Genomic DNA, 27,230 nt, shown 5'->3' with positions numbered 1-27,230 from the left:
CGGGATCGATCCCACAACTTCTTGGTTATGAGACAGCAGTCCTTACTTCTGCACCAGTCAAGAAGAACTTGTCAACTTTGTATCGATTGATAGTTGACCTTCATTTTTACACATTGACAGTGACATGGAAATTGAACAATTTATTTTCTTCAGTTATATTAGTGAATAAAAGCACAGTTGGTTTTGTTACATCTTTTGTGAAAGTGTGTATTTGATATTTGGACTTCAGTCTTCACACATTATACACTTCGCATCAACATTTTGTCAATTATTACTATAACATGAAAAAGTTTCTGTTTTAGTTATGTGGTTCAAAATTTCTTGCCTTGCATTTCCTGTCATCCTACATTTACACAGATCATTGTAGACATGGAAAAAATATGAAATGTACATATTCCAAATAACAATATATTATTTAACCTTTACAATTCCAGATACCTCACTCCCAGATAAATAGGACTTCAGCCCTGAGAATTTTGTACCTGACTGCAGCTGCCTCAGTGGGGGATGGAATAGCAGGCTGCTTGTGCTGATTGACACATTTGCAAAAACAAAGACACTGATGAGGAGGTGCGAGGGAATTTAAGGTGGCCTGGCATTACAAATATTTTCGTAGGTTTCAGGGATTCTAGCATTAAATGTGAAGAAATATTAAAACAAGAAAACAAACAGTTTTCTTAATATTTTACAAATTGAATTTGTCAAATTTTAATCTTTTTTTTTTTTTAAGAAATAACAGTATTTCTTTATTCAAAGTTTATTTGAAATAATTGTTTGTTATCTTAACTTACAGGGGCATATTGATATGGCAACACTTGTCAAATCAACGTGCAATACTTTCTTGAAGACCCTGGAAGAATGCATGCAGATTGCAGAGCAAAACCTTTAATGGCAGAACTTTTATGTCAGACACCCCCAGGCTCCCCACCTGTGACAGCTATCAAACCCAGCAAGGTATTATTTTTGTTTGTATTAACTTATTTTGTAGGATCACCCGCCAAGGATGGATGTAATGTTAATTGTTACAGCTAAGAATCATGCAGATCGATTAGTTTTCTATATTTCTAATGTATTTGTAAATTGTCAGCATCCATTTATTTTGCTCTTCTTTTAAAATTTTCCATTACCAATTGCTTTTCTGTGAGAGTGGTTGTGATAAGGGAATATTTATAGTGTTATGGGATACAACAGCCTGCAACTTCAAGTACAACGCAGAAACAAATCTGTGATTGGATATCAGTCCATTAAATAAAGCTCTTCATAAACACAAATATTCACTCAAAAAGGCTAATTTAGATTCAATTAAGCTTTACAATGCATGTGTTGTAATGTGGGGGGAAACTGAAGAGAACAAGGTATATATACATTTTTGGAAATTTAAGAATATTTTTTTAGATTAAGGCCTAAACCTCCTATTTCAAATTATGCAAAGTTAGCAAAATATTGAATCAAGATTTCAATGTCCCTATGGTACTACTCTCAGTTAATCTGACTAGTAATTTGTTCTTAGGGAACCCACAATTCTCTCTATTAAAAAATATCCTATTTGTGGTAGTTTGATGCATTTATTTCCAATAATTATCTTTTGATTGTTATTAAATTCATATATTCAGAGTTTCTTTGGTTGCCTTTAATGGTTTTGAGGCATTACCTTCTGTCTGAAATTTCTTCAGAGATTCTGCTCAATCTGCATATAGCATCTTCCACATACATCAGCGTTCAGATTTTCATGTGATGAGAATCTACAAACCCTACTCACTGGAGACACATTACTCATTCTTTTTCTGTAGCTGAAGACAGTCACAAAGTGGTGAGGTCTAATACAATAGCTTGCATTGTAACTTGTTTCTTATACAATGAATTAAAGGAGCTATGGGGAACCATCACACATGTGTTTTTGTGTGATTCTGTTAATTATGCAAGTCATTTTGTGAGCCCATAAATATATCAAATGAGGCACACAGTGGGCCTCTATTAGATGTGGAGAAAGAGGAGAACCATTAACTAGTAGCATTTTGCTCAATGGAAAAAGGTATCAGTTTGTCAGAGTGACAAGAAAACGCATTTTATGATAAAAAGGCGACAATAATGGTTTACTTATTTCTTAGCAATGGTAACTTTCAGCTCTAACTGTGAAGGTCATAGTTAAATACTATTGTTACATCTAAAATGATAGCAGGGATTATTGAAGTACAACTGTACTTAAATTATACAGGTTTGTATATTTTAAGTACATTTTATCAAACAGTACATTTATGATACAGTGGTGTGAAAAACTATTTGCCCCCTTCCTGATTTCTTATTCTTTTGCATGTTTGTCACACAAAATGTTTCTGATCATCAAACACATTTAACCATTAGTCAAATATAACACAAGTAAACACAAAATGCAGTTTTTAAATGATGGTGTTTATTATTTAGGGAGAAAAAAAATCCAAACCTACATGGCCCTGTGTGAAAAAGTAATTGCCCCCTTGTTAAAAAATAACGTAACTGTGGTGTATCACACCTGAGTTCAATTTCCGTAGCCACCCCCAGGCCTGATTACTGCCACACCTGTTTCAATCAAGAAATCACTTAAATAGGAGCTGCCTGACACAGCGAAGTAGACCAAAAGCACCTCAAAAGCTAGACATCATGCCAAGATCCAAAGAAATTCAGGAACAAATGAGAACAGAAGTAATTGAGATCTATCAGTCTGGTAAAGGTTATAAAGCCATTTCTAAAGCTTTGGGACTCCAGCGAACCACAGTGAGAGCCATTATCTACAAATGGCAAAAACATGGAACAGTGGTGAACCTTCCCAGGAGTGGCCGGCCGACCAAAATTACCCCAAGAGCGCAGAGACGACTCATCCGAGAGGTCACAAAAGACCCCAGGACAACGTCTGAAGAACTGCAGGCCTCACTTGCCTCAATTAAGGTCAGTGGTTCACGACTCCACCATAAGAAAGAGACTGGCAAAAACGGCCTGCATGGCAGATTTCCAAGACGCAAACCACTGTTAAGCAAAAAGAACATTAGGGCTCGTCTCAATTTTGCTAAGAAACATCTCAATGATTGCCAGACTTTTGGGAAATACCTTGTGGACTGATGAGTCAAAAGTTGAACTTTTTGGAAGGCAAATGTCCCGTTACATCTGGCGTAAAAGGAACACAGCATTTCAGAAAAAGAACATCATACCGAACAGTAAAATATGGTGGTGGTAGTGTGATGGTCTGGGGTTGTTATGCTGCTTCAGGACCTGGAAGGCTGCTGTGATAGATGGAACCATGAATTCTACTGTCTAACCAAAAAATCCTGAAGGAGAATGTCCGGCCATCTGTTCGTCAACTCAAGCTGAAGCGAGTCTTGGGTGCTAGCAACAGGACAATGACCCAAAACACACCAGCAAATCCACCTCTGAATGGCTGAAGAAAAAACAAAATGAAGACTTTTGGGAGTGGCCTAGTCAAAGTCCTTGACCTGGATCCAATTGAGATGCTATGGCATGACCTTAAAAAGGCGGTTCATGCTAGAAAACCCTCAAATAAAGCTGAATTACAACAATTTTGCAAAGATGAGTGGGCCAAAATTCCTCCAGAGCGCTGTAAAAGACTCATTGCAAGTTATCACAAACGCTTGATTGCAGTTATTGCTGCTAAGGGTTGGCCCAACCAGTTAGATAGGTTCAGGGGGGGCAATTACTGTTTCACACAGGGGCCATGTAGGTTTGGATTTTTTTTTCTCCTAAATAATAAAAACCACCATTTTACAAACTGCATTTTATGTTTACTTGTGTTATATTTGACTAATGGTTAAATGTGTTTGATGATCAGAAACATTTTGTGTGACAAACATGCAAAAGAATAAGAAATCAGGAAGGGGGCAAATAGTTTTTTCACACCACTGTGACTACAGAATGTACACATGCACCATCACCAAATTAGAAATATAGCAAGGAATAATAACAAAAGAGAACAGGTATGCATACAAGAATTTTATAAAGTACCTAGAGGGAATTATGTATGAGATCAGCTATTAGTTTAGAGTATAATGGCAAAAAGGGGGTGCTGGGCTTTTGAAGATCAAGGCCTAAAGGCCCACCCCCCAACAACACTACCAAGTTGGCACATACACTCAGGGAAAGGCAGACATTTTGGATATGCTGTACAACAATGAACTCATAAAAAGATATCAGTTTGACACAGAATGGAACAATATTAGTGTCACATTTTGTTTTACATCATGTGATCATTCCATCTATTCAGAGAAGGCCATGGTACTAATGTTAAAGCAAGCTGCATTAATGCAAATTGGCATGCATATAAAAAATCATTTTCCCCAATTGTGGATAAGCACACATAGTAAATCGCAAGGTGATTTTTACAATATCAATATACAGGTAGATACAATTTGTATTGTTGTTGCCAGCACATCAGCCTGAAGATAAGTGGGGCGAGAGTGGGGACTGACAGCGAAATGTCACACAGGTATGCTAAGATCTGCATTTCACAAACCCCTGCAACATCCCTGTTACATTTTACAAGCCTGGGAAGGTTTTTTTTTTTTTTTTTAAACACTGAATTTATTAAAATCAAATAACATTCCATACAAGCAAGTCAAGTTTTACAAAACTAGGTTCGAAACAAAGCAAACCCACCCATGAGAGAGAGACTAGGCCAACAGAGTAAAACTTTAATAGTAAGAATAGTAGGAAAAATAAGTAAGAAATAGATAAAAATAAATAGAATAAAAAAAGGGAAGAGAATCCGCTTCCTCAATTTATATGCTTATTCTAAAATGTTATTAATTAGATCCTGCTAGGTTTTGAAAAAGTTTTGTACAGATCCTCTAAGGAGAATTTTATTTTTTCCCATTTCAGATAATATATAACATCAGTTACCCACAGACTTAAAAGAGGTGAGTTAGGATTCTTCCAGTTGAGCAAGACAAAGTCTACGTGCCAATAGTGAAGTAAAGGCAATTACAGTTTGTTGGAGCATTCATTCTTAAATAAACCTGTCTAATAGTGGCCATACCCAAATTCTGTATGTACAGTTAGGTCCATAAATATTTGGACAGAGACAACTTTTTTCTAATTTTGGTTCTGTACATTACCACAATAAATTTTAAATGAAACAACTCAGATGCAGTTGAAGTGCAGACTTTCAGCTTTAATTCAGTGGGGTGAACAAAACGATTGCATAAAAATGTGAGGCAACTAAAGCATTTTTAACACAATCCCTTTATTTCAGGGGGCTCAAAAGTAATTGGACAAATTAAATAACTGGAAATAAAATGTTAATTTCTAATACTTGTTGAAAACCCTTTGCTGGCAATGACAGCCAGAAGTCTTGAACTCATGGACATCACCAGATGCTGGGTTTCCTCCTTTTTAATGCTCTGCCAGGCCTTTACTGCAACAGCTTTCAGTTGCTGTTTGTTTTTGGGCCTTTCTGTCTGAAGTTTAGTCTTCAAGTGAAATGCATGCTCAATTGGGTTAAGATCAGGTGACTGACTTGGCCATTCAAGAATTTTCCACTTCTTTGCTTTAATAAACTCCTGGGTTGCTTTGGCTGTATGTTTTTGGGTCATTGTCCATCTGTATCATGAAACGCTGCCCAATCAATTTGACTGCATTTAGCTGGATTTGAGCAGACAGTATGTCTCTGAACACCTCAGAATTCATTCGGCTGCTTCTGTCCTGTGTCACATCATCAATAAACACTAGTGTCCCAGTGCCACTGGCAGCCATGCATGCCCAAGCATCACACTGCCTCCACCGTTTTTTACAGATGATGTGGTATGCTTTGGATAATGAGCTGTTCCACGCCTTCTCCATACTTTTTTCTTGCCATCATTCTGGTAGAGGTTGATCTTGGTTCATCTGTCCAAAGAATGTTTTTTCCAGAACTGTGCTGGCTTTTTGTTAGATGTTCTTTAGAAAAGTCCAATCTAGCCTTTCAATTCTTGAGACTTATGAGTGGCTTGCACCTTGCAGTGCACCTTCTGTATTTACTTTCAGGCAGTCTTCTCTTTATGGTAGACATGGATATCGATACGCCTACCCCCTGGAGAGTGTTGTTCACTTGGTTGGCTGTCGTGAAGGGGGTTTCTCTTCACCATGGAAATGATTCTGCGATCATCCACCACTGTTGTCTTCCGTGGACGTCCAGGTCTTTTTGCGTTGCCGAGTTCACCAGTGCTTGCTTTCTTTCTCAGGATGTACCAAACTGTAGAATTTTGCCACTCGTAATATTGTAGCAATTTCTCGGATGGGTTTTTTCTGTTTTCGCAGCTTAAGGATGGCTTCTTTCACCTGCATGGAGAGCTCCTTTGACCGCATGTTGTGTGGTTCACAGCAAAATCTTCCACATGCAAGCACCACACCTCAAATCAACTCCAGGCCTTTTATCTGCTTAATTGATAATGACATAACGACAGACTTGCCCACACCTGCCCATGAAATAGCCTTTGAGTCAATTGTCCAATTACTTTTGAGCCCTGAAATGAAGGGCTTGTGTTAAAAAAATGCTTTAGTTGCCTGTCATTTTTATGCAATCGTTTGTTCACCCCACTTGAATTAAAGCTGAAAGTCTGCACTTCAACTGAATCTGAGTTGTTTCATTTAGAATTTATTGTGGTAATGTACAGAACCAAAATTAGAAGAACGTTGTCTCTGTCCAAATATTTATTGGACCTAACTGTATGTCTTGATTTCCAATTTGCGGCTCAAGGCGTTTGTGAAGTCATGACATCACTCATAGGTGTAGGACAAATTCTTTTCCTGCTCTAAATTTTAGTGCAATTCCTAGGTGTAATTCAGAGATGCCTGATAAATATGGGCTCTGATATGATAAACAATTAAAGCCATTAAATTTTTAGTTTCTTTAGGAAGGACATTTCAGAGAACCTTTATCTGTTTCATTCACATTTTAAGGATTTTTTGTTGTTCCTCAGAAAGACAAATGTGAATGGACAATGTAGAGTTTGAGTTTAGGAATTGCTGTCTTTTTACTTTATGAAACATAAGTTGGTATATCTGACCAATTAATTCCCCACTAAAGTCAATTAATTTAATTTGTAAATTGGGTTTATTTGGACATTTGAATCAGAATGTTGAAAGTTTTAGTGGCAGCTTTGAAAGAATCAGTCAGACAAAATTATACACCGTTTCATCCAGCAATGTATAATTTTAAAAAGGCATGTCCTAGCCCCTCTATACTGTTTTTGAATTTATTATTGTGAAAATATTATCAAGTTTTTATTTGATTCTTTTGATATTTTATTGTAATATGGTACTTAACTATTCTATGATATTGGATGCTCTTCTATATTTTATTTTTTATATTTTAAATAAGTGTACAAATTTATTAAATGAAGTGTTCTAACTATTCATAACATAATTGGTGATGCAAATTATGCACTTTTGCACAAATGATTTTTTAAAAAATGTACCCTCTAGTACTCTTATGCTTTATATTATAAAGGTAATAACATGCCACTGCTGCTTTCCCAAGCTTCACGGCAATTGTTCAAAATCTCTTGCAGCATTCTAGTTTTAATTGTATTTAATATTTTTGAGGAAATAGACTGACAAAGCTTGTTGTTTACATTTTTCTACCAGAGAAAAATCACAGAATTTTTCCACTAATACAAGAAACAAAAACTTTTGTTGTTTATAGTCGAAAAGACATAACTCAAATGATGGTATGAAATTAATGTACCTGAAGTGTTTTATAATATTGTGTTTCTCCTTCACAGGTCAAGCACAGTAACCCAGCCAGCTTCAGTGCTACTGAAAGGTAAGTTTTGATAGTGATCTAAAATTTAAATATTAATATTTTATTAACTAATTTCATATACTTTATTTTATTGCTATTTTATCCCACTATGGAATTGGTTCAGAAATATAAATACAGCACCTGATTTGGGCATGCCTTGAGAGTGTGACTATGTGACCAATAAGCTGTGACTTGTAATCGTTTTAATTAGTACCATCATACATTTAAATGAGGGAGGTAAAAATGATACCAGATTTGATTTACGTTCATTTTGTAATTTGCAGTAGAATGGGCTATAGTTTTCTTTCCAACAATAAATACATTTTCTAGCTGTCTTAACCAGTGCAGGTGTCTATTCCAGCTGTACTGGGTTGAGGTAGGAGTCAGCCTTGAATTGGGTGCCACACTCACACACAATCACACTTATTTATATAGGTAAAATTTACAATTATTAGAAAATGTAATCTGTATGTTTGTGGAATACTGAAAGAAAACTGGATTATCTGATGGAAACTCGCAGTGAGTGCTGGCTTATATTGTAGCAAGTAAAAATCAAAGGTAAGTTTCCAAACTAAGTGGCTATCTCTATATCTATGGTTAGTCTACAACAGTGACAAATGAACTGCTCTGTGTGTTTATTTGAAAATAAAATATATTCAATTAGCCTTTAAAAACAATGCATTATAGGTTGATTTTTCAAAACTTACACCTCAGCCAGACATTCATGTGGCTCAGCTCAATGAACTTTGAGGCACAATGTACATTTTTCTACTGATGACATATTTGTTTTTCATTGCCGAAAACAAATCGCAAACCCATTAAATTTGTGACATTAGTTGAGTTTTTTGAAGCCACAATAAAGTTTAGTAGCATAACAGCTGAAAATGTGATGAAAGCAGTGAAAGCACATGTGACGTATATTTGAGACTGAAGTTTTGAGTTATGACTAATTACTTCAATTGAGGTCATCTGAGGCACAATGAGCACACGCATAATCAGTAACTCTGATCTCTGACTTATCATGAAAACAACAAAATAATGGGCTGTTTTACGTGAAATAATAATAATCTTTCAGGGACAAATTGATTTAACAAAGGGTGGGCCTGTACAGTAGTTGGGAGATTTGTGAAAATTTAAAGCATCAGTGTGGGGTGTTGTGACATTTAAAAATTTAATTAGACTGATTAAGTATTACTCTTCAGTACATGTTATTAGGTAGCTAATGTCTCCTCAATATACCGAGGTAAACAAAAATAAAAAACAGCATGTGTCACAGTCTACAGAGCCCCTAATAGGACATAAACCCCAAAAAAACAACACTTATTTCTCATGTGCATAAGATCTTTCTTTTAGGCGTACAAGAAATTTTTACGTGAAATAACTTTTTTTCTCATGCCCCTTCAGGTCCTCCGTACAGTGTACATTTCCTGATAATTTTGCTTTGCTGACACAACTCATTTTAAAACTGTGTTGTTACAAAGAGCAGCTTTAAAGTGTTTGTATAAATAAAAATATCCAGAATAATTTGCTATTTACTAACTTGTGGCTCTGATATGAGATTTAAATATTTAATTTATTTAGTAACAATTTGAAGTAGAATTTATTTTCCAGTTTTCCAGCCAATGTGTAATAGTAATCCATAATGATCTTATCAGTCTTCATACCCCCTACAATTGTATCATCTCCAAGGGCTATTAAAACCTCCTAATTTGTTGTGTGTGAACACTATCATGCCTACCACTCACCTTTCAGCAATTCGACTTTAGTTAGCTGACATATTAAAATTACCACTTTAGTAAGATATATTTATTTGTATTAGCAGTAGAGTAGTATAACACTTAAAAATTAAGGCTTCAAGAAGTAAATATGTTCAGTTTAACAAAGTTTTTGTTTTTCAGATTCTTCATGACTCCAAAAAAAGAAAACCCAGCCAAGTGCTTGGCAGCAAACAATAAGTCTTTGTTTAAAAAAAAAAAAAAAACACATTTATTTCAGCATTGAATATGTGCTCCCCACGTTATCACTCAGCATGTCTTTGTTCATGTAGCTTGTAAAGTATTAGACTATATAGCATATCATTAGGTTTCTGTTAAATAAGCATGTTTTGTAAATAATAAAATGATGCGTCTTTTTTTAGAGGCAATTGCCATTATTTGGGTTACCTTCTTTAAACACTGGAGTGTTTTTGTTTATTTGACTTAGACACGAAAATGAAGGATTCACATAGTTTTATGTACCTACTCTTGGGACATCTGGTGCAGCACTTTATACTTGTATTACATGATTACACAGAAAAAAAATCAAGAGTCAGTGCATTCAACAGCTGCATTTTATCATTTTAGGAGAACAGTTATTAGAATAAATCATTGTATTACCATACGCGATTATGTACTGCTTGTCCTGGACAGGCCTCTATTCAGATCCTGGGTTTCTTTCCAGAAAGGACCTCATGTTGCTCATAGAGAAGTACCTGTTTAAAAGGAATTGAAAAATCTTGAAAAGTTTTATTTTTCATATGCAACTGTACAATTCAATACTAGAAATTTCTGCCTTCCTTTATTACTTTGTTTATTGGAGTTACTATCAGCTCCTGGGTCATACAATGGTGGGAGCAACACGGCTGCAGTATTTGGACCTCTACTGCTAAAAAAGTTATGTGATCTTCAATGTTTAATGACATCAGATGAACCGGGCAGGATGATTGACTATTTGCTTACAAATATTTAGAATGTACAGCATGTTAAAAGTACTTTTTCAGATAAATTGATTTTATTTATAATTAAACAAGAGTATTATCATTAGTAGTGTTTTTTGTTATATATATGAATGTGTTTTTTGTTTATATATAAAAAAATGTTATTTTCCCCGGGAGATTAATTCTTTGAAACATGATACATTTATCATTAAAAACTATTGTGACTGCAATGAATGCAACATTTTTTTATTTAATCAATAACAAATTTTATAGAAGGGTATATTTTAGAAAGTGCACCTTAAAGCTGTTGTATTATTTATTGCTAAAAGTATAATTATGCAACCAGGGTAAGCATGTAGTAAAAAAAAAAAAAAAAAAAAAAAAACTTTATAAACTAGATTTCACTATTACTTTTAAAAGTAAATACAAAATTTATTTTTCAGATGGAAAGAACTTAATAATAATCTTGGCAGCTCTGTTTCCTTGGGGAAGCATAAATCTATACAAGAAGTAAAAAGGCCACAAATCGACAATTTAAACTCTTGGTGCTACTGCTACAGTAGATGACTCCCAAAAAGTATTTAAAGGTATTGGGTCTTCAGTTCATTTTTACCATCCACCCTTGTCCTAAACTTACTTTTTTCTAGTTAGATTTGTACACTCGCACACTCACTCACTTCAGGCTGATTTAGAGTTGTTAGTTAAACTAATAGCTAATAAACCAGTAGAACACAATATATCCAACCAATATGCAGAACCCAGTATTTTAATGGTGATTGTCCATGAACAAGGAAATAATGTTTATTGTTTAGATTTGTTAAAAAAATATTGAAGGAATTTAGTCCGTGATGAGTATATATATTTTTAGAAGTCAATGAAAAATTTGAATAAAGTTGAATAACATGATGCATCTACAGAAATCTGCAGAAGGCAATGTATTTCAACAAAATATAGAGTATGAAAACAAGAGTGAAGTCCTGTCAGCACCACATTTCTGTCCTGTATATACAAATGTTTTGGGGGAACCGTCTATTACAGGGCTTGCTCACACACATACCCCTACACTCTTACAAGGCCATTTTAGGTTTGCCAGTTAACCTAACTCAAGTGCTTGGGATGTGGGAGGAAAACTGGAGTTACTGGAAAAAAGGTATAGTGAGAACCTCCAAGCTCCATTAAGACACTGGATCCTTTGTGCTGTATTGCTTATTACTGTGCCTTCACTGCATAATTTCAGAAAAATAATACAAACAGGTATTTGCCTGAAGCACGAGAAATGTTTAACAATGTAAATGTTCAGTATTAAAAATGACAGGAATTCTTATATGATAAGAACATTTTACAAATAGTGATATCAGTATCTGAAATGAGGAAAAAATATTGCACAAACAATAGTATTTCACTAATATTCTTTACATGTACACATTATACTGCTTGTATGTGTCTAAAAACCTACTTCACTGTACTCTTCTGTTTTAATTAAAGTAATCTTATTTAAATAATAATTTTAAAAGTATTGTATTTTTTATATTAAAAGGTAAAGATTTGGTACCTGTGAAACTGACGGATTGTGTCAAGTATACAGAGGAATCAACAGAAATTGAATTATCAAATGATACACAGTGGGCTGCTGACTTGTTCTGTAAAGAAGAAATGTCTAGAAAATCAACAGAGTCAGCATTATCAGCTGAGGAGTTTAGTGATGTGCTGGTGGCAGAGGCTGTTACAGAGGAGGATGAGGAAGAGGAGCAAATTGAAACTTTTTTTAGTGCCATGGGCCACAGGTATTAAAAATGTATTTGAATTTGTTATTAAGACTTGATTGACAAGTTGATGATTTCATTTTATGAATATGTGCTTTGGTTTTACTATCTTTGTCACAAAATTTAATTTTGCATTTTTCAATGATCCACCCTTGTCTTATAAATTATAATAAATTAAAAATGTATTTGAATTTGTTATTAAGACTTGATTGACAAGTTGATGATTTCATTTTATGAATATGTGCTTTGGTTTTACTATCTTTGTCACAAAATTTAATTTTGCATTTTTCAATGATCCACCCTTGTCTTATAAATTATACTAAACTAAATCATAGTTATGCATGTATGATGAAAACAGACTGGTGAGGAACTTGTTCTTGAAGGACTAAGTTAGCTTTGTACATGTATATCCTGATACACACATGGGTTACTGCACTGCAGCAAAAAATAAATGAGGTTTAAGTGTTAATTTAGAACCAAGGTACAAAAGAAGAAGTGATTGCACTGATGTGCTCAAAATTTATAAAAAATGTCATACTGCTGCAGACAAATATTCAGACTGACAAGCTTATGATAAAAGTACAGCATAATGAACAAGTGAATCTCATTTGGTCACAGACACACATCGTGATAGCTGTACAACCCCAGCAAATCTATTTCTTGAATTTAGCCAAGGCAAAGTACATTTTATCCTGCACAAGGCAGATGACAAATAAAACTGCAAAATAAAGCATAAGGCAAAAACCTTCAAAACCTTGGCCAGCTATCTCTGCTATAAAAGAGATGAGAGCTGATGTTGTTAGAGGGAAACACTGTATTTACTACACAAACATACATTGCGTTCATCTAAAGGAGACTTATTTTATTTAACTGTGAAATTGCCTTTAAATACAGTGCTATATTTATATAAGAAATATGATTAAGACTAAATCATTTGTTGTCACATTTAAGCAAATTGAGTCTATTTTTTCATCATTGTTTTTTCTATTTTGTTGACTGTATGGCTCTGTGTATACAAATAACATGTACTGTATGCTGCATATAAATTTTCATTTTAATCCAATCAAACTTTTGCTTTTATGTTTTCATTAGCCACTTGCAATAAACAGTTCTTCAAATTATCATAAGAGGTAATCAACATAGTGAATAGTGTGACTTTATTGGTCCCAAATGCATGTTTGCATATGAAAATTTTGTTGAATTGATTTGAGGTTGATTTTCTTATGTTTGCAACTATGAGATTCATGTGTAATGAGCCTTCACTTGGTTTTCTGGTCTGACAGAGGTGCTGAAATCTGAATAGCTTAAGTCAAACAATACCATCAGTTTTTTTTTTTTACCTTAACCACATTCCGCGAATAAAAAGTAAGTTAAAGTTTACTGGAGTTCCATTGCTATCTTTCCACGATTGCAAGTTCATTGTTCGAAGTGTGTGATCTAAATTAGAAATAGTGTGTTTTGGTTTGTGCTTTAAATTACATGTTTGTCTGAGAAGAGTACACAAAAATGCTAATTTCTGTTTTACTTTTTTTCCCACTGCCTGTATGTGCTTCTGCTGTAGATTTAGTGATATAAACTTAGAAGAGGAAAATGGCATCCCAACAGAACCATTTTTGGAATCATGTTATTCAATAGTTCCAGTATTAGGTAAGATCATCAAATTGTACATTATCATGTGCTTTTCTTTCTAACGTTATTATACAGTACTTCAGTCAAAAATCAGTAGTGTCTTATAGATGCACTTTTATATTAGTTTATGTAGTTCACTTTGAAAACCGTCATGCTGATCATATACTATTGCATAAAAATGACATTTTGTGATTTTGATTTGAATTATTAAGAACTAATACTGGAACATATTATAAGCAGTCCCAAGTTAGAGGCTGTGCATTTTATGTATAAAATACCTGAAATGTTCAAGACTGAGAAAACTTGAATATTGGTTCTAAAAAATGAAACAAATAATGTGTTTATGTGTTAACGAATTTTTCATAGAATTTATTTATTTTGATGAAAATGTACCCATAGTCACAATTTCAAACCTCATGTTCAGTAGCCAGTCATGCTATGCATTTGACTCAAGATAAGTAGCACACGTAGCTTATTGTTTCTGTTCATTACCATACGTTTTGTAGTAATTAAAATGCTGAATATAGCAAAAGCCTCTTTCCCCAAAAAAAAAAAAAGATCTGAACTATTGTTCTTAAGTAAGAGATGCTTAACAACATATGAGTGTTCAGGAATGTCTGCATAGCAGAGAAAAAAAAAACTTATGTCAATTTTATCATGATTCAATATCCTGTCAAGTTAAAAGAACTCAAGTGTAACAATTTAGTTTAAAGCATTGTCTTCCTACAACTGTGGAGTACAAATAAGCAGGTTTTAATAATGGATGGAAGAAATGATATTTTCAAAATGTAATCAAAATAAAGCAAAACTCACATTGGTTTCCAGTATGACAAAAACACTATGCAATTTTGTACATCGAAAAAATGGCTAGAAGTAGCTTTTTCAATATTTATTATAGGTAGTTTATTGTATAGTAAATCTACAAGGCTTTTAATGGTGGTAGTATAAGTAAATGTTAAAGTAAATATGGCAATCTAAAGGTTGTTGGCTACACCGTTAATCATCAAAACATGTATATTTTAATTATCTGCCTCTGTAAGAAATTGTAAGAGAGAGCTGTGGGAGCATGCAGTGATGGCGTGTTGCCGAACCCACCACATGACGAACCCCCTGGATTGGGACCCAAGTGCAGCGGTTAACACCTCAGCACCACACTTGGAACACTTGGTGCCACTCCTGCCACCAACCACCAAGTTTTCCCTGTAAGTTGGAGGACTGCTTGTAAGGCTGGATGCACATTGACATCATACCCAGGACAAAGCAATTGCAGGTTAAGGTCCTTGCTAAAGGGCCCCAAGGAGTAGAGTCACTTCTAGCATCTACGGGATTCAAACCGGCAATCTTCTGATTGCCAGCGCAGATCCCTAGCCTCAGAGCCACCACTCTGCCCATGTGAATTTATAAAATGAATCAATTAAAAATGTAAGTAAGTTAACTCCAGTTGCTCCATCATACTCCACTGTTTTTGAGATCAGAGTTTGCATAGATGGTAAGTGAACACTGAAAGTGTTTAACTTTATCGTAGATTACAACACCGCATTTCATAGCAGTCTTTCTTAAATGTAATAAATATGGTTTGTTGGATATTACTTCTAAAAATAATTCTAACATATTTCTTTTAGATAAACTGGGGCCCACAGTTTTTGCACCTGTTAAAATAGATTTTGTAGGTAATATAAAGGTAAGTGATCTGTATGTATTATGTACATCTGACATTTTATCTGCCTGTGTTTTCTTAATGCATTAAGTTTAAAATGTGCTAGAGCCCAGGAGAATAATAAAGCATTATGATAGGATTTAAAATGATAACCCAAAGGACAAATGCAATTTAATACCTAGAGTTGTTACCTTGGAATGTATCATCTGCTTAAGAGAAGTGTTAGGATGACAAAGTCTTTCACAAGGCACAGTGTCATAGTGACTGTATGAGCCTCTTTAGGCAGTGTGTATTAGAAGAGTTAAAGTAGTTGATTCAAGGAGCATCTTTTTCCAAGAAATTAAAAGTTTTTATTGTTTATTAGCATCCTAAAGAAAACTTACCCAAATATAAATATTCAGTTCAAGCAGTTTGTAATGCTTTGCTTTGAACTGAAATTTAAAAAATGACTTTTTCTTTAGTAAATAATAAGGCTACAGATTTAATAGTTTCATCACATAAGTGCTAGCTTTAGCTCTTATTTTTGATGGGAGAAGTATTTCTACAGTTAATAACTATTGTTTCTGACCTACTTTTGATAAAAAAAGGTTTTAAATAAATATATTAAGTGTGTACATGTTTTTCTTTATTGAGAAAATCCAACAGAAATATATAACAGATACTGAGAAATTCAAAACCTTGCAGAAGATAGTTCTTTATGAAGTTGACACTGGAGTGGCTCAAGTTAGAAATTCAGCAACTGAAGCACTTCTCTGGTTAAAAAGGTAATTATTTATTTATGAAAGGTTTAACAAAAAGAATTTTATGTTGCAGTGCATTTTGAATAGTCGTGAGTGCAGTTGTAGATCATATTTAGAATATTTATTGGTGTTAAAATCTATCAATTAATTTCTTCTAACTTCACAGCAAAACATAAACACAGCTAAACAACTTATTGTAAAACTTGAGAAGTCAAAATATTTGATCTTGATTTTAATCAAAAAATAAAATTCAAAACAAGATTATTTTCTGCAGTAGATTTCATAAGCGGTTTGGTGCCTTTTAACTATGTTTTGTTATACTTGCTTCTTTAAAGAGGCAGTATGATTCAACATGTTTAAGGTACTTGGTGAAGAGTACTATACAAAAATAAACTGAATTTAATACACATAATATAATATAAAACACACATGAAAATAACTGAAGTGTTGTAAATGTTAAATATGGCTGGGTGTTGGCATAGATATCTCGATTTGATTTCAATTCACAATGTTCCGATTCAATTCAATACTGATTTTATCTTTATTTAATTAGCATGCATTGATATATTTGAAGTGCTGGCCTTTTTAGAGATTACTTAACCATGCATTGAGAATGTTAATATAATGTGACAAATTTCAGTAACACTTTATTTGAAGAGTGTCTTTATAACATATGCATAAGCATGGAATGACTTTTAAGAATCTATACTAGTTTATAATTGAACAGTTAACATCAGTATTTGCAAGATGTGGAAGAAAATATCATTGCCCTTTTTTTTTTTTAAAGAAAAAAAAAAGCTTTCCACAGCACTGCACTCCTTCAAAATTCACTATAATTTAGCAAAGATATCTATCACCACATCAGAATCCTCACATACTATGGGAAGGCTCCTTGTTTTAATACAATGAAGTGGCATCTACTTTATAAAATACCTATATCATGTAGCAAATAATATTATTAAAAATAATTGAATATTGCTTCTTAAATAATAAATGTTATTCAGTAACCTATTAGCCACATTTATTCCCCCACTGGACATTTTAAACTAATCTTGAATTAGTCAAAATTAAAGATACAGCAGGAAGCTTTGTGTCTTTCTATAATTCTTTAAGTTACACAAGCAGTTGCTCGCTCACGTGTAACTGTTGCATTAATCAGTCTTGAAAATGTGTCCTCTCATGTCCTCCTCAAACAAAAAAGAAAGAGTTTTAAAACAAGGATCTAGTGCTGAGGCTAGCTGACAACAGTGCTGAATGAATGGAACATAAAAGACAACAGCCACTGTGACTGACAACTCCATTAATATGATCTGTGCAGTACACCTTATAGCGCTACTTTGAGTCTGCTTTGTGCACATGCTCAATTTGGTATCAGAGGCTTCTCTGAAAATTACAACAATTGCCCACTTGCTCAGCCGGGTGAGGCGTATTGCAAATACTTCCACCATAGCAGTACAGCTACTTTAGCCAGAGAGAAGCAATGTTTATTGCATTTGCCAACAAATAAACTTGTGACTGATCTGGTAACACAGAAATGGTGCATTGAAGATGCTAGAATGGTTTTTGTAACAATGGCAAGTTGCTCTTTATACTATAATAGGCAGCGATGTTGAGACTGACATGCAGCATGCTCGTCTGCAACACATCCGCAAACAGGCGGATGTTCAGCTGTCTTAACTTAGGGCTATTGTCTCCATTGACCTGAGAAAGTGGAAATGCTTTGCTTTAGATCTTCATAAACCCTAGGTCCTGTTGATAAACTATACAGCAGTGCCAAGACCTAAATCATTTGTTGAAAGCCTTGTTGTCAACAACAGTGTAGGGTCTCATATCTTTACAGATAAAAACTGCTAAAGATTGTTATTTTTTGGGCACAAGACAAATTAAGCTTGGAGTTAAACACTGTATCCAGTGTAGATTGTTTAGGCTCTACTCATTTGGATGTCGACTGAGACGTTTCTGGGTGATGTCGGGATAAGTGATTTGTCAAATTTGTTGTGTTATCACAACGCTTAACTTCTGAGTTGCATAGCTTACACTCAAACAATGCACTGTCTGAATTTGTAGTATGTCCACACATCTGATTTAAGTGCCGAAGATGCTGATTTCAATTAAGGAGGACACACCAGTTTGTGAGAAGTACTATATGATATTTGCTTATCCTTGTTTTTGGCACTAAACAAAGTTAAGTAAAAATCTAGATATAGTAATACAGCAGGATAGAGATCCATTAGATCTATCTTTAAAAATCGATATTGAATTGTTTAAACAAAAAATAACAATCAGAAAATCTATATTTTTACCCAGGCCTATCAAACATTCTAGGACTTTAGTTGTTTTTGTCTTTTTTTTGGAATGTTGATTGCTGTTTCCCAAATTACTTTAAAATTTGTAGTGCTTAGCTTGACACAGTTCTTTCCCTTTGTCATTCTGATGCAAAATTATGTTCATGGGTAACATGTTTGGGAAATAATACAGCAGGCTATGGAACACATTAATAACTTGTTCAGTTAAATAGTTTACTTTGGTATTACTATAGTATTTTAAATGTATCTTATTACTAATTAGTTCTTAATTCCTGATGCATTTTTTGTCCACAGGGGATTAAAATTCTTAAAAGAATTTCTGGGAGAGGTAAATCAAGGAGAAAGAGATATCCATAATGCACTAAGTATGTAAAATAATTTGTTTCCCAAATTATATTATGATAGCATGCATAATTTGTGAAATGTATGAAAACAGTTATAGTGTATCCGCTTTTATTATGTTGGGTAAGCCTGCTAGTTATTTCTGCAATTCAGAGATCCATGGTGTGGTTTTGACCCCTAAAGGAATCTGTTTCTGTTTGCACTGTTTGTTGGTTGCAGTTTTTTTTTTTTTTTTTAAGTTTTGAAAAGAAAAAAAAAATTATTATGTTGCAAGTGCCATGCAACAGTTTGGCATTGCAAATTGGTTATGATTCTTACATTTTATTTTTTTATTTAGTGTATTTTTTCAGGATAATAATTCCTGAAAGTACATTTACATTCATTTATTTGGCTGACATCTTTATCCAAAGCAACTTACAACATTTGAGAAACAATTGGTTACTTTACTTTTTCCAATTAGAGCACCGGTGGGTGAAGTGACTTGCTCAGGGTCACAAAGTGTCAATAGCAGGATTTGAACCCACAACCTCAGGGTTTGAAGTCCACTTAACCACTGCGCCACACTGCCTAGTACACATTTTGCAATATTATAGTACTTTGGTGGAATTTCAGTTGCTTTCATCTATTTATTGATTTATGTTTGTAGCTTCTGTTGGCTAATACATTATATATTCTAGTTTTTATAAACAAACAAAACATTCAGTGCTATCATCCAGAAAATTAAGAAATTGTATGTTTTGCTTTGGTCTATTTTTTTGACATAAGTTATTGTCTACTAAATAAAAGAATTGTGTTTTGCAGTTTGAATTGCAAAGTTTTTATATTACAATATTTAATTTCTCAATTAACTTTTGTCCTAGACATGTTCTGTCATATTTCATAAGGCTTGAAACATGTTTTTTCATATTCACGTGTAAAATATGTATAAATGTTGGTGGATAAATTTTTAGCTATTCATTTTAACTATAATACCAGTTCTAGTGCTGCAGTCTTCTGGTAGTGCTTACTGTGGTGTGATGCTGAGTATAAAACAAGGAATCTGCATTATCTTACCCAGAGTTGTAACGTACCTTTCGGAAGTTTGAATAAATATGCTTAAATTAAAAGTAGATACTTTAGTGTTAAGTATTATATTTGTTAGGTTACAAGCCAAATATCATTAACATTTTTTAAAAATATGCTTCCTTTTGTTCATAAGTCAGTAAATCATTATGCTATATTGTACTCTTAATGAAAAGAAGAAAACCATTTGTCAAGTAAATACTATGTCACTAACATATACAGCATTTTATATCGTAGGGATAACTCTAGTTTAAGCAAAGCACTGATCTTTTGCCTCCAGCTTATCCTGCAGACCCACCCTGATTTCTGTGTTAAATATGCAGTACATAAAATGAAGCACCAAACATTTTATTGAGAGTACACTGAATTTAGCTCATTGTCACTGATAAAAACCGGACTGCTCCAGTTTTACTTGCACATTAGAAAGGGTGTGTACTGCCCTGTCTCTTTCACAGACGAAGGAGGAGGAGGAGGAATAGTGGTAATATTATCTTGTGTACAGATTACAGTGAAATTTTTACTTTCACATAGAGCCAAAATGTAACACGTTAACACTCTCTGGCCCCATGACAAACAAAAATTTGTTAAAATGCATAACTTAATTTTAAGTAGAAAGCATAAATTGTCTTATCTTATATACTCTTTATTCTTGTCTCTATTTCTTCCTCTACCAAAAACCTTTGGAGAAAATACAAAAACAAAAAACAAAGAAAAACTCCAGTAACCTTTAACTGTTAAAGAAAGAGCTTAGCAATAGAGACTGACAACTTTGTGAGCCGAATCCACAGAATACATCTAATAGCAACCAAATGCAGTTAAAATCCATACAGTCTATATTTCCACTGAGAATGGTAAAGCATTATGTGCTGGTAAGGCCAGTCTGATCCATCAGAGCACTGTTTAGTATTAAAGAGTTGTGAAGACCAAAGCCACACCATTTCCTATTTAAATGGTTTGCATGCTCAATGGTGAGATGTTTGGTGCTACTTTTCCAAGTAATTTTGATAATTAGGCTCCAACTCTCTGGGGAGTGGGGGATCAGAAATTGGTGATGAAAGAATAGAACTGTATTTTCTCACACAAGTCTTTTTTGTTTTCCCTGGTAATATGATTTTCCTTCAGCATCCCAAAGATGTGCCTGCTAGGTTAAATATCATCTCTGTATTGGCCATGTCTGTCTTAGCGAGCGTATGTGACTGACTGGTATCCCTTCTGGGATTGTTTACTGCTTTGTGCTTAGGTGCTGTCTCTTCTGTGGCAATGAAATGGACTCAGTGGTGGCATGGTATGTCAGTGGGACTGCGAAATGCAAATGCTACATTTCATATAAGCTTTGTTTAAAAAAAATTTTAAAAAAAAAGACCACATATTAGAATCTGGATAAAAGTCAGACTAAAAATAATCTAGGGGTAGAGTTTGATTATCAAAAAAAGAGAACAAGAATCCAGAGCTAAAGGCTAAGAAAAGCACCAGGAAAATCAGAAATAGGAATTTTGGCAACATACTGTTGGAAAAAAAATGGGTAAATTCAGAGTAAATAGTACACAAACATTAATCCTTACAGTTTGAAATGTATTTAGTTCCTGCAAGTAAATCATTGAATTTTATTAGGAATTTCATGTTTAATGACTCATGCTTTATGTTTGGAGCATCCCTTTTTTTTAAAAGGAGTCAAAGGAGAATGTCTGGATATGTTTAAACTTACAGAAAAGCCACATATATTCATATAAAAGTTTTTTACAAGAGTGTTGCACAGAAGGGAATCTGTAAATGAACGTTATGAATGTGTCACAGCTGCAAAAGACGGTGCTGATTCTGCTTCTGTCAGGTAAGAACAGGAAGATGACGCTACATGGGCCATGAAACAGGCTGGTGGTGGGAATGTAATGGTGAGAGCAATGTTTTATGCTTAACATGCATATGATCTGTAAATATCAGATGAGCATAATTTCAGTGTCACTGCATATCTAAACGTTACTTCTTACCACGTGCACTTCTCTGTGATTACATTCATCTCTTTTTTTTTTTCTTCAAATTATTACTTCCAGCAAAACAATGTGCCATATAACAAAACACACATCATCACAAACTCGCTGCACAAATATGAAAGTGAATTTAGTTTACTCCATTAGTCTGTGCTGTCCCCAGTTATTATATCCAGTAAGACACCTTTGGGATGAGGTGGAATGGGTGGTTTGTAGCAGAAATGTGTCACCAAAGAAAAACGTTCAGGAACTGGGTGATGCTATTGAGTCAACACAGACCAAAATACCTACAGTGTCAAGCACTTTGTTGAATCCATACCTTGAATGTTTCAGTCTGTTCAGGAAATAACAATAATATGCAATGCTAGATAGGTGGACCTATTAAAGAGGCTACTAAGTGTATATTTTTATCATTCAATTGAAATTAATTAATAAGAAATAACATTTTTAGAATAATGGAATAAGAAGGATCCAGAAAATGAATGAGTGTACCATTGATAACGTTTTTAATGGTGTACATGCCTTATTGTAGGGTTTTTGTCTAAAGCTGCTTTGTTCTTCTGCAGATAATGCTTACGGTAAGACATTACGGCAGTACCATGGATGGGTGGTGAGAGGAGTCTTTGCTGTAAGTACTGTGGACATATTTATTTAATTATAATATATGCAGATAATAGTTTTTATTATCTCTTGTATTTCCCCTAAAAGCTCACCCATTTATTTTACCTATTAATCCTAGTAACACACTTTTTAATTTCTAAAATATTATATTCTATTAATCTAGATGAACATTTTTTTTTGCTTTTTTTTCTGGTGTTTTAATGTCAGGCATGTGTACACAGGTTTGAATTTGTTTATAATTCATGAATAAGTTTACAAGGTGTACATGCTATTTAATATTTAAGACTAGCCTCTGTGACTTTTAATAAAAGTACTGTAATTTTAAATAAACAAACCAAAAAACAATAACCTAGTAAGCAGTATTGCCATCTTTCAAAGTTCTTGGAACTTCCTTTTGGTTCTTCCTAAGTAGAATATACTCTTTGTACTTATCTTCTACCTAGAAAGTATATCTATCCATTTGCCAGCTTATCAAATGTGAAAATCTGCCAGCATGTCTGTATGGACATCTGGCAGTTTATGCACACTGAGTATACAGTTGCTTCTTGGTGTCTGTTAATAAATGACATACTTTACTCTCTCTTCCTTGGGATAATAGAACACCTGACTTCATATGTGGGGCAAAAGGTGTGGCTCATAATGAAAGTGAGTGCTGCTGCTCAGTAAAAAAAATATTATCTTGGTGAGGGTCATCTACAACACACATGGGAACTCAAACACCACATAAATAAATGTTTATGTGAAGCAAGTTTGGATTTAAAAAACAATACATAAAATGTTTGGTACAATAAATCTATTTGCAGTTTTAAGGTAAACATTGTTTTATGAAAACAGACAAGCAGGGTTTACTGTTACTCAGATTTAATTTTTAATATAGTCTATAGGTGAAATTAAATGATTTAACTTGTAAGAGATGGTTACTGTTTTTATGGCTCAGTTTTTCAGACTGCTGTTAAATTTACCCACTTGTGTCATGTACATGACTAGGGCCCCGTTGCCCCACTCTCATCAAATGCCTATTCAGCTTTGTGGCTTAAATTCTTTTCATGAAGTAATCTCTAACTTGATTTCAATGTCTAAATTGGAAACCCACTCAGTCTTTCAAGTTATTATATTTCTGTCTCTTTTGTTTATAAAAGTCCTTGAGTTCCTTCCTTTCACATATTATAAATGTGGCACCACCTTATTGTAGATTAACTAGAAATACTGCCTGTGCATGATAAACCCTAACTGTATATATTTTCCTGTAGATTTTATCAGAGTTTGAATATATACGCTTTGTTGTATTTTAATATTATAGGCCGTGGTGGAGTAAGAGTTATTACCAGGGATGAGCAAGCTTATTATTTTGCCCTCCACCAAGCACTGTGGCACACAATATACACAAATTCTAAGGTTTTAGCATATAATCAACAAGAGTTGTCTATGGGTGGGTTTGGTGTTTTTTATATCTTGTTTGTGGGGCCCTCATGTAAGTTGTGCCAGTCAGATCAAATTTTTTTCCTCAAAAACTCAGGTTTGCAGTTTTTGACCTCCAAGCTCAGAAAACTCAAGAATCAACCTATCACTGAAATTCTAATCCTTGCATGGAATATCACTTCAGAGACACATTCTCACCTAGTGTATGCCAAGACTTGTGCTCTTTATATGCCAGGGTTGAGTGAAATTCAATATTCTGCTGTGGCACGACAACTCTCTTAAAGATGATCTAAGATCTGGCTTTTCTACAACACTGAGAACTAAGGAATATGCTGCCACCATGGAGTGAATTGTAATGGAGAACTGAAGAGTGACAATGCATAAGCTAGTAAACACTATAGGGATTAGTAATGAGTCAGTGGAATCCATTCTTCATGGACGGTTAAACAAAAGCAAGGTCTGTGCACATTGCATGCCCACTTCTTTTGTTAGTGTGCCCACACCACACACTCCAGTACCTTAGTCTCACTAAAGTATGCTTTTTCTCTAAGATGTTTTGTTGCTGCTTGACTAGACTTTTGCTTCCATACCTATGTTATAAAAGACACCAGTATGGAAACGCTGCTTTTTTAGGTTCTCATCTTGTGGATCACTGGAGTGAACCAAAACAGGAGGACAGAAGAGAAAGGCTTCCACAACCCATTTTACCCAGATTTGTCAGAAGTCTATTTGTTATAATACTTGATTTGATTTAGTTGTGCAGATTTGATCTATAGCTTCCCTGTCAAATGGCATATATTGTAAAATTGGTTTATCAGGAAAGTGCATTGTGATTTAGGATAAGGGCTGTTTGCAAGGGTTTCATATTTTTTAAATGGTTTTCATCTTCAAATCAGTTCAACAGCTTCTATTTACTTCTGTAGTTCCAAGGATAATCTCTCGCTAATAAATTTGGACTGAGAAAATCAAGAATTTTATATCTGGGGATGAAACTTGGATACGTCAGTGTCACCCAGATTCCAAACAACAATCAAAACAATGGAAGCATGATGATTCTCCAAAACCAAAAAAAATAAGGTCCATGCAAATGCTGGCAAGATGTTTGACACAATTTTCTTTATAATGTTGAGGATGTAGCCCATATTGATAACATGGTTTTAAGAGCCTACATAACTGCTGAATATTACGTTGAGTAGCTCTAGTATTTGCAAGAGTCAGTCAGGAAAAAGTGGTGAGGAGAACTGTCAACCACTGTTTGTTTAGCAGTAAATCCTCTGCTTATACTGTTGTGTGAAACTAGGATTGACAGAGATGACACACCCTACCTATCATCCTAACTTGACCATGTATGACTACTTCCTATGTCCTAGTCAGAAGGGCCACCTTTACAGTACAAATAATGATGAAGATGTTACTTATTGTAGAATAGTGGTTGTTTAAGCAAGAAAAAGAATTTTATTTAAAAAATATATTTATTTTATTTAAATCTTTGTAAATGTTTAGTGTATGTGTCCACAAATATTATGGTAAAAAAAAATAAAACTTGTTCCTGATGTTTCTATTAATGGGTTATGTTCAAAACCTTTTGATAACCCTTTGTATTTCTTACTAATGTTTAAAAATATAAAAAAGAGAAGTGTTTACAATATGCCTTACAATATATTGTTTTAAAGGTCTGTATTTTATACCTAATTCTTTTTATTGCCTCTTTTGTCTACTCAGCTGGCATTAAGAGCAGCTCCTACATTTGATGTCTTTACTGCAGCACTTGTCTCCAATGAAGGTGATGAAAAGAAAAAAAGCTTTTTTCAAGGAATGCACCGAGATCTTAATACCTATTTGCCAGCTATGGAAAATCAGCTTGGAATTCTTGATGCAATTTATGAAGAATATGGTTTAGAGTCGGATGAAGTTGTATGATATTTGGAAAAGCACAGTGACTTGAAATGTTTGAACAAAATTAATATAATGCGTGTTTCATTCCTGGGTATTCCATTTTGTATTTTAAAGAGTTGAGCATGGTTTTCAGTGAGAGGACATTATGCACCTAACATCCTTTAAGAAGAAGACCTACTGGTAGTCCAAGGTACGCATTATCTGTTCTAGTTCCACAGTTTTGTAGTGATGGTATTGAAATGGCATGAAAAAACTGTTCTGCACAAAAAAGTATTTGTAAAATTACTACATGTATACACCAAGAATATAACGTATTGTATTTTGTACAACAGTGATAACTATAAAAAAAAATCAATCCATTGGTTTGGATTCCCATTATAAATATTTGCATTCATTTGCACATCTAAGGATATGATAAAACATTAAAAAATGTAATTTGTCTTATTAAAATCATATTGATTTGTCATTTAAAATGGTGCATTGAAGAAATACAGTAGTGCCTTTCAATTAGGAGTGTACACTTCTAGTTTATGGTGGTTGCATTTCTTTTAAAAACTGGGCATATATTGTACAAATATGTCTAGCAAGTAATATAATACACAAGTTACTTTCCCAAAGAAACAAAATATGTAATTAGGAGTCATGTTTTCTTTTTTTCTTACTAAACTTCTTGAATGTGGCAGCAGTAGTTATTTTAACAGTAATTTTACAATTTACACCAGATGATTAACACGTAAGTATAAATTGTATGTTGCCCCCTATTCAAAGCTGCCCCTTTATAATATTGATTTAGAACACTAGTGAGTAATTGTGCACTGTATACCCAGTTTAGGGAAGATTTTATTTTGCAGCGTTCTTTGGATCTTTGAAACAAACACTGGACTTTCTTGTGTACTACTGCAGTAGATGACATTCCAGATATAGCCCACGCTTGAAGTGAATGTACCAAAGTGGGTTGAGGGCAAAACACCAAATTAATAAATGTGGTGCTGACCTATGTTGTATTTATTTATATCTATTAAATATGGTGTATTTGTTTACTTTATATATATATATATATATCAAAATTTCAGTAAATTATATAATAGTATCACAAAGTAATTTCTTGAATGCTTGAGCTTTCCTACATTAAACACATTTAAAAGTAGATGCCTCAAAATTAAATATTTTATTTTTATACACATTCTTGAAAATAATACATAGTTAAAAGGCTGAATTAGCACATGCTGCCTTAATTCTGGGTGTTCATAAAAAACAAGAAGAATTGTGGCATATTGCTGAACTATTAAAATATGTGCTTCAATTTAAATGTTTAAGCCTAAATATTCTCGATTAAAATGGAAATTTGTC

At 33.9% G+C, this 27,230-nt stretch overlaps 1 protein-coding gene across 1 annotated transcript in view; it reads left to right on the top strand.

Annotated features, from left to right (window-relative positions):
* plekha8 (pleckstrin homology domain containing, family A (phosphoinositide binding specific) member 8) overlaps positions 1-26,888 on the top strand; it is a 37,044-nt gene extending 10,156 nt beyond the window's left edge. The window contains 11 exon segments of the mRNA XM_051936152.1: positions 794-877; positions 880-954; positions 7,746-7,786; positions 10,904-11,022; positions 11,998-12,244; positions 13,785-13,870; positions 15,475-15,533; positions 16,143-16,273; positions 18,850-18,920; positions 22,511-22,572; positions 25,707-26,888. Of these exon segments, the coding sequence (XP_051792112.1) occupies positions 794-877; positions 880-954; positions 7,746-7,786; positions 10,904-11,022; positions 11,998-12,244; positions 13,785-13,870; positions 15,475-15,533; positions 16,143-16,273; positions 18,850-18,920; positions 22,511-22,572; positions 25,707-25,904 (1,173 nt within the window). The 3' untranslated portion in view covers positions 25,905-26,888.
* The last annotated feature ends 342 nt before the right edge of the window (positions 26,889-27,230 follow it).

This window comes from Erpetoichthys calabaricus, chromosome 13 (genome assembly GCF_900747795.2).
Source record: "Erpetoichthys calabaricus chromosome 13, fErpCal1.3, whole genome shotgun sequence".
NCBI classification, from domain to species: Eukaryota; Metazoa; Chordata; class Cladistia; order Polypteriformes; family Polypteridae; genus Erpetoichthys; species Erpetoichthys calabaricus.
Note: the sequence above shows the minus strand (reverse complement) of the source record. Positions and strands in the feature narration are given on the sequence as shown.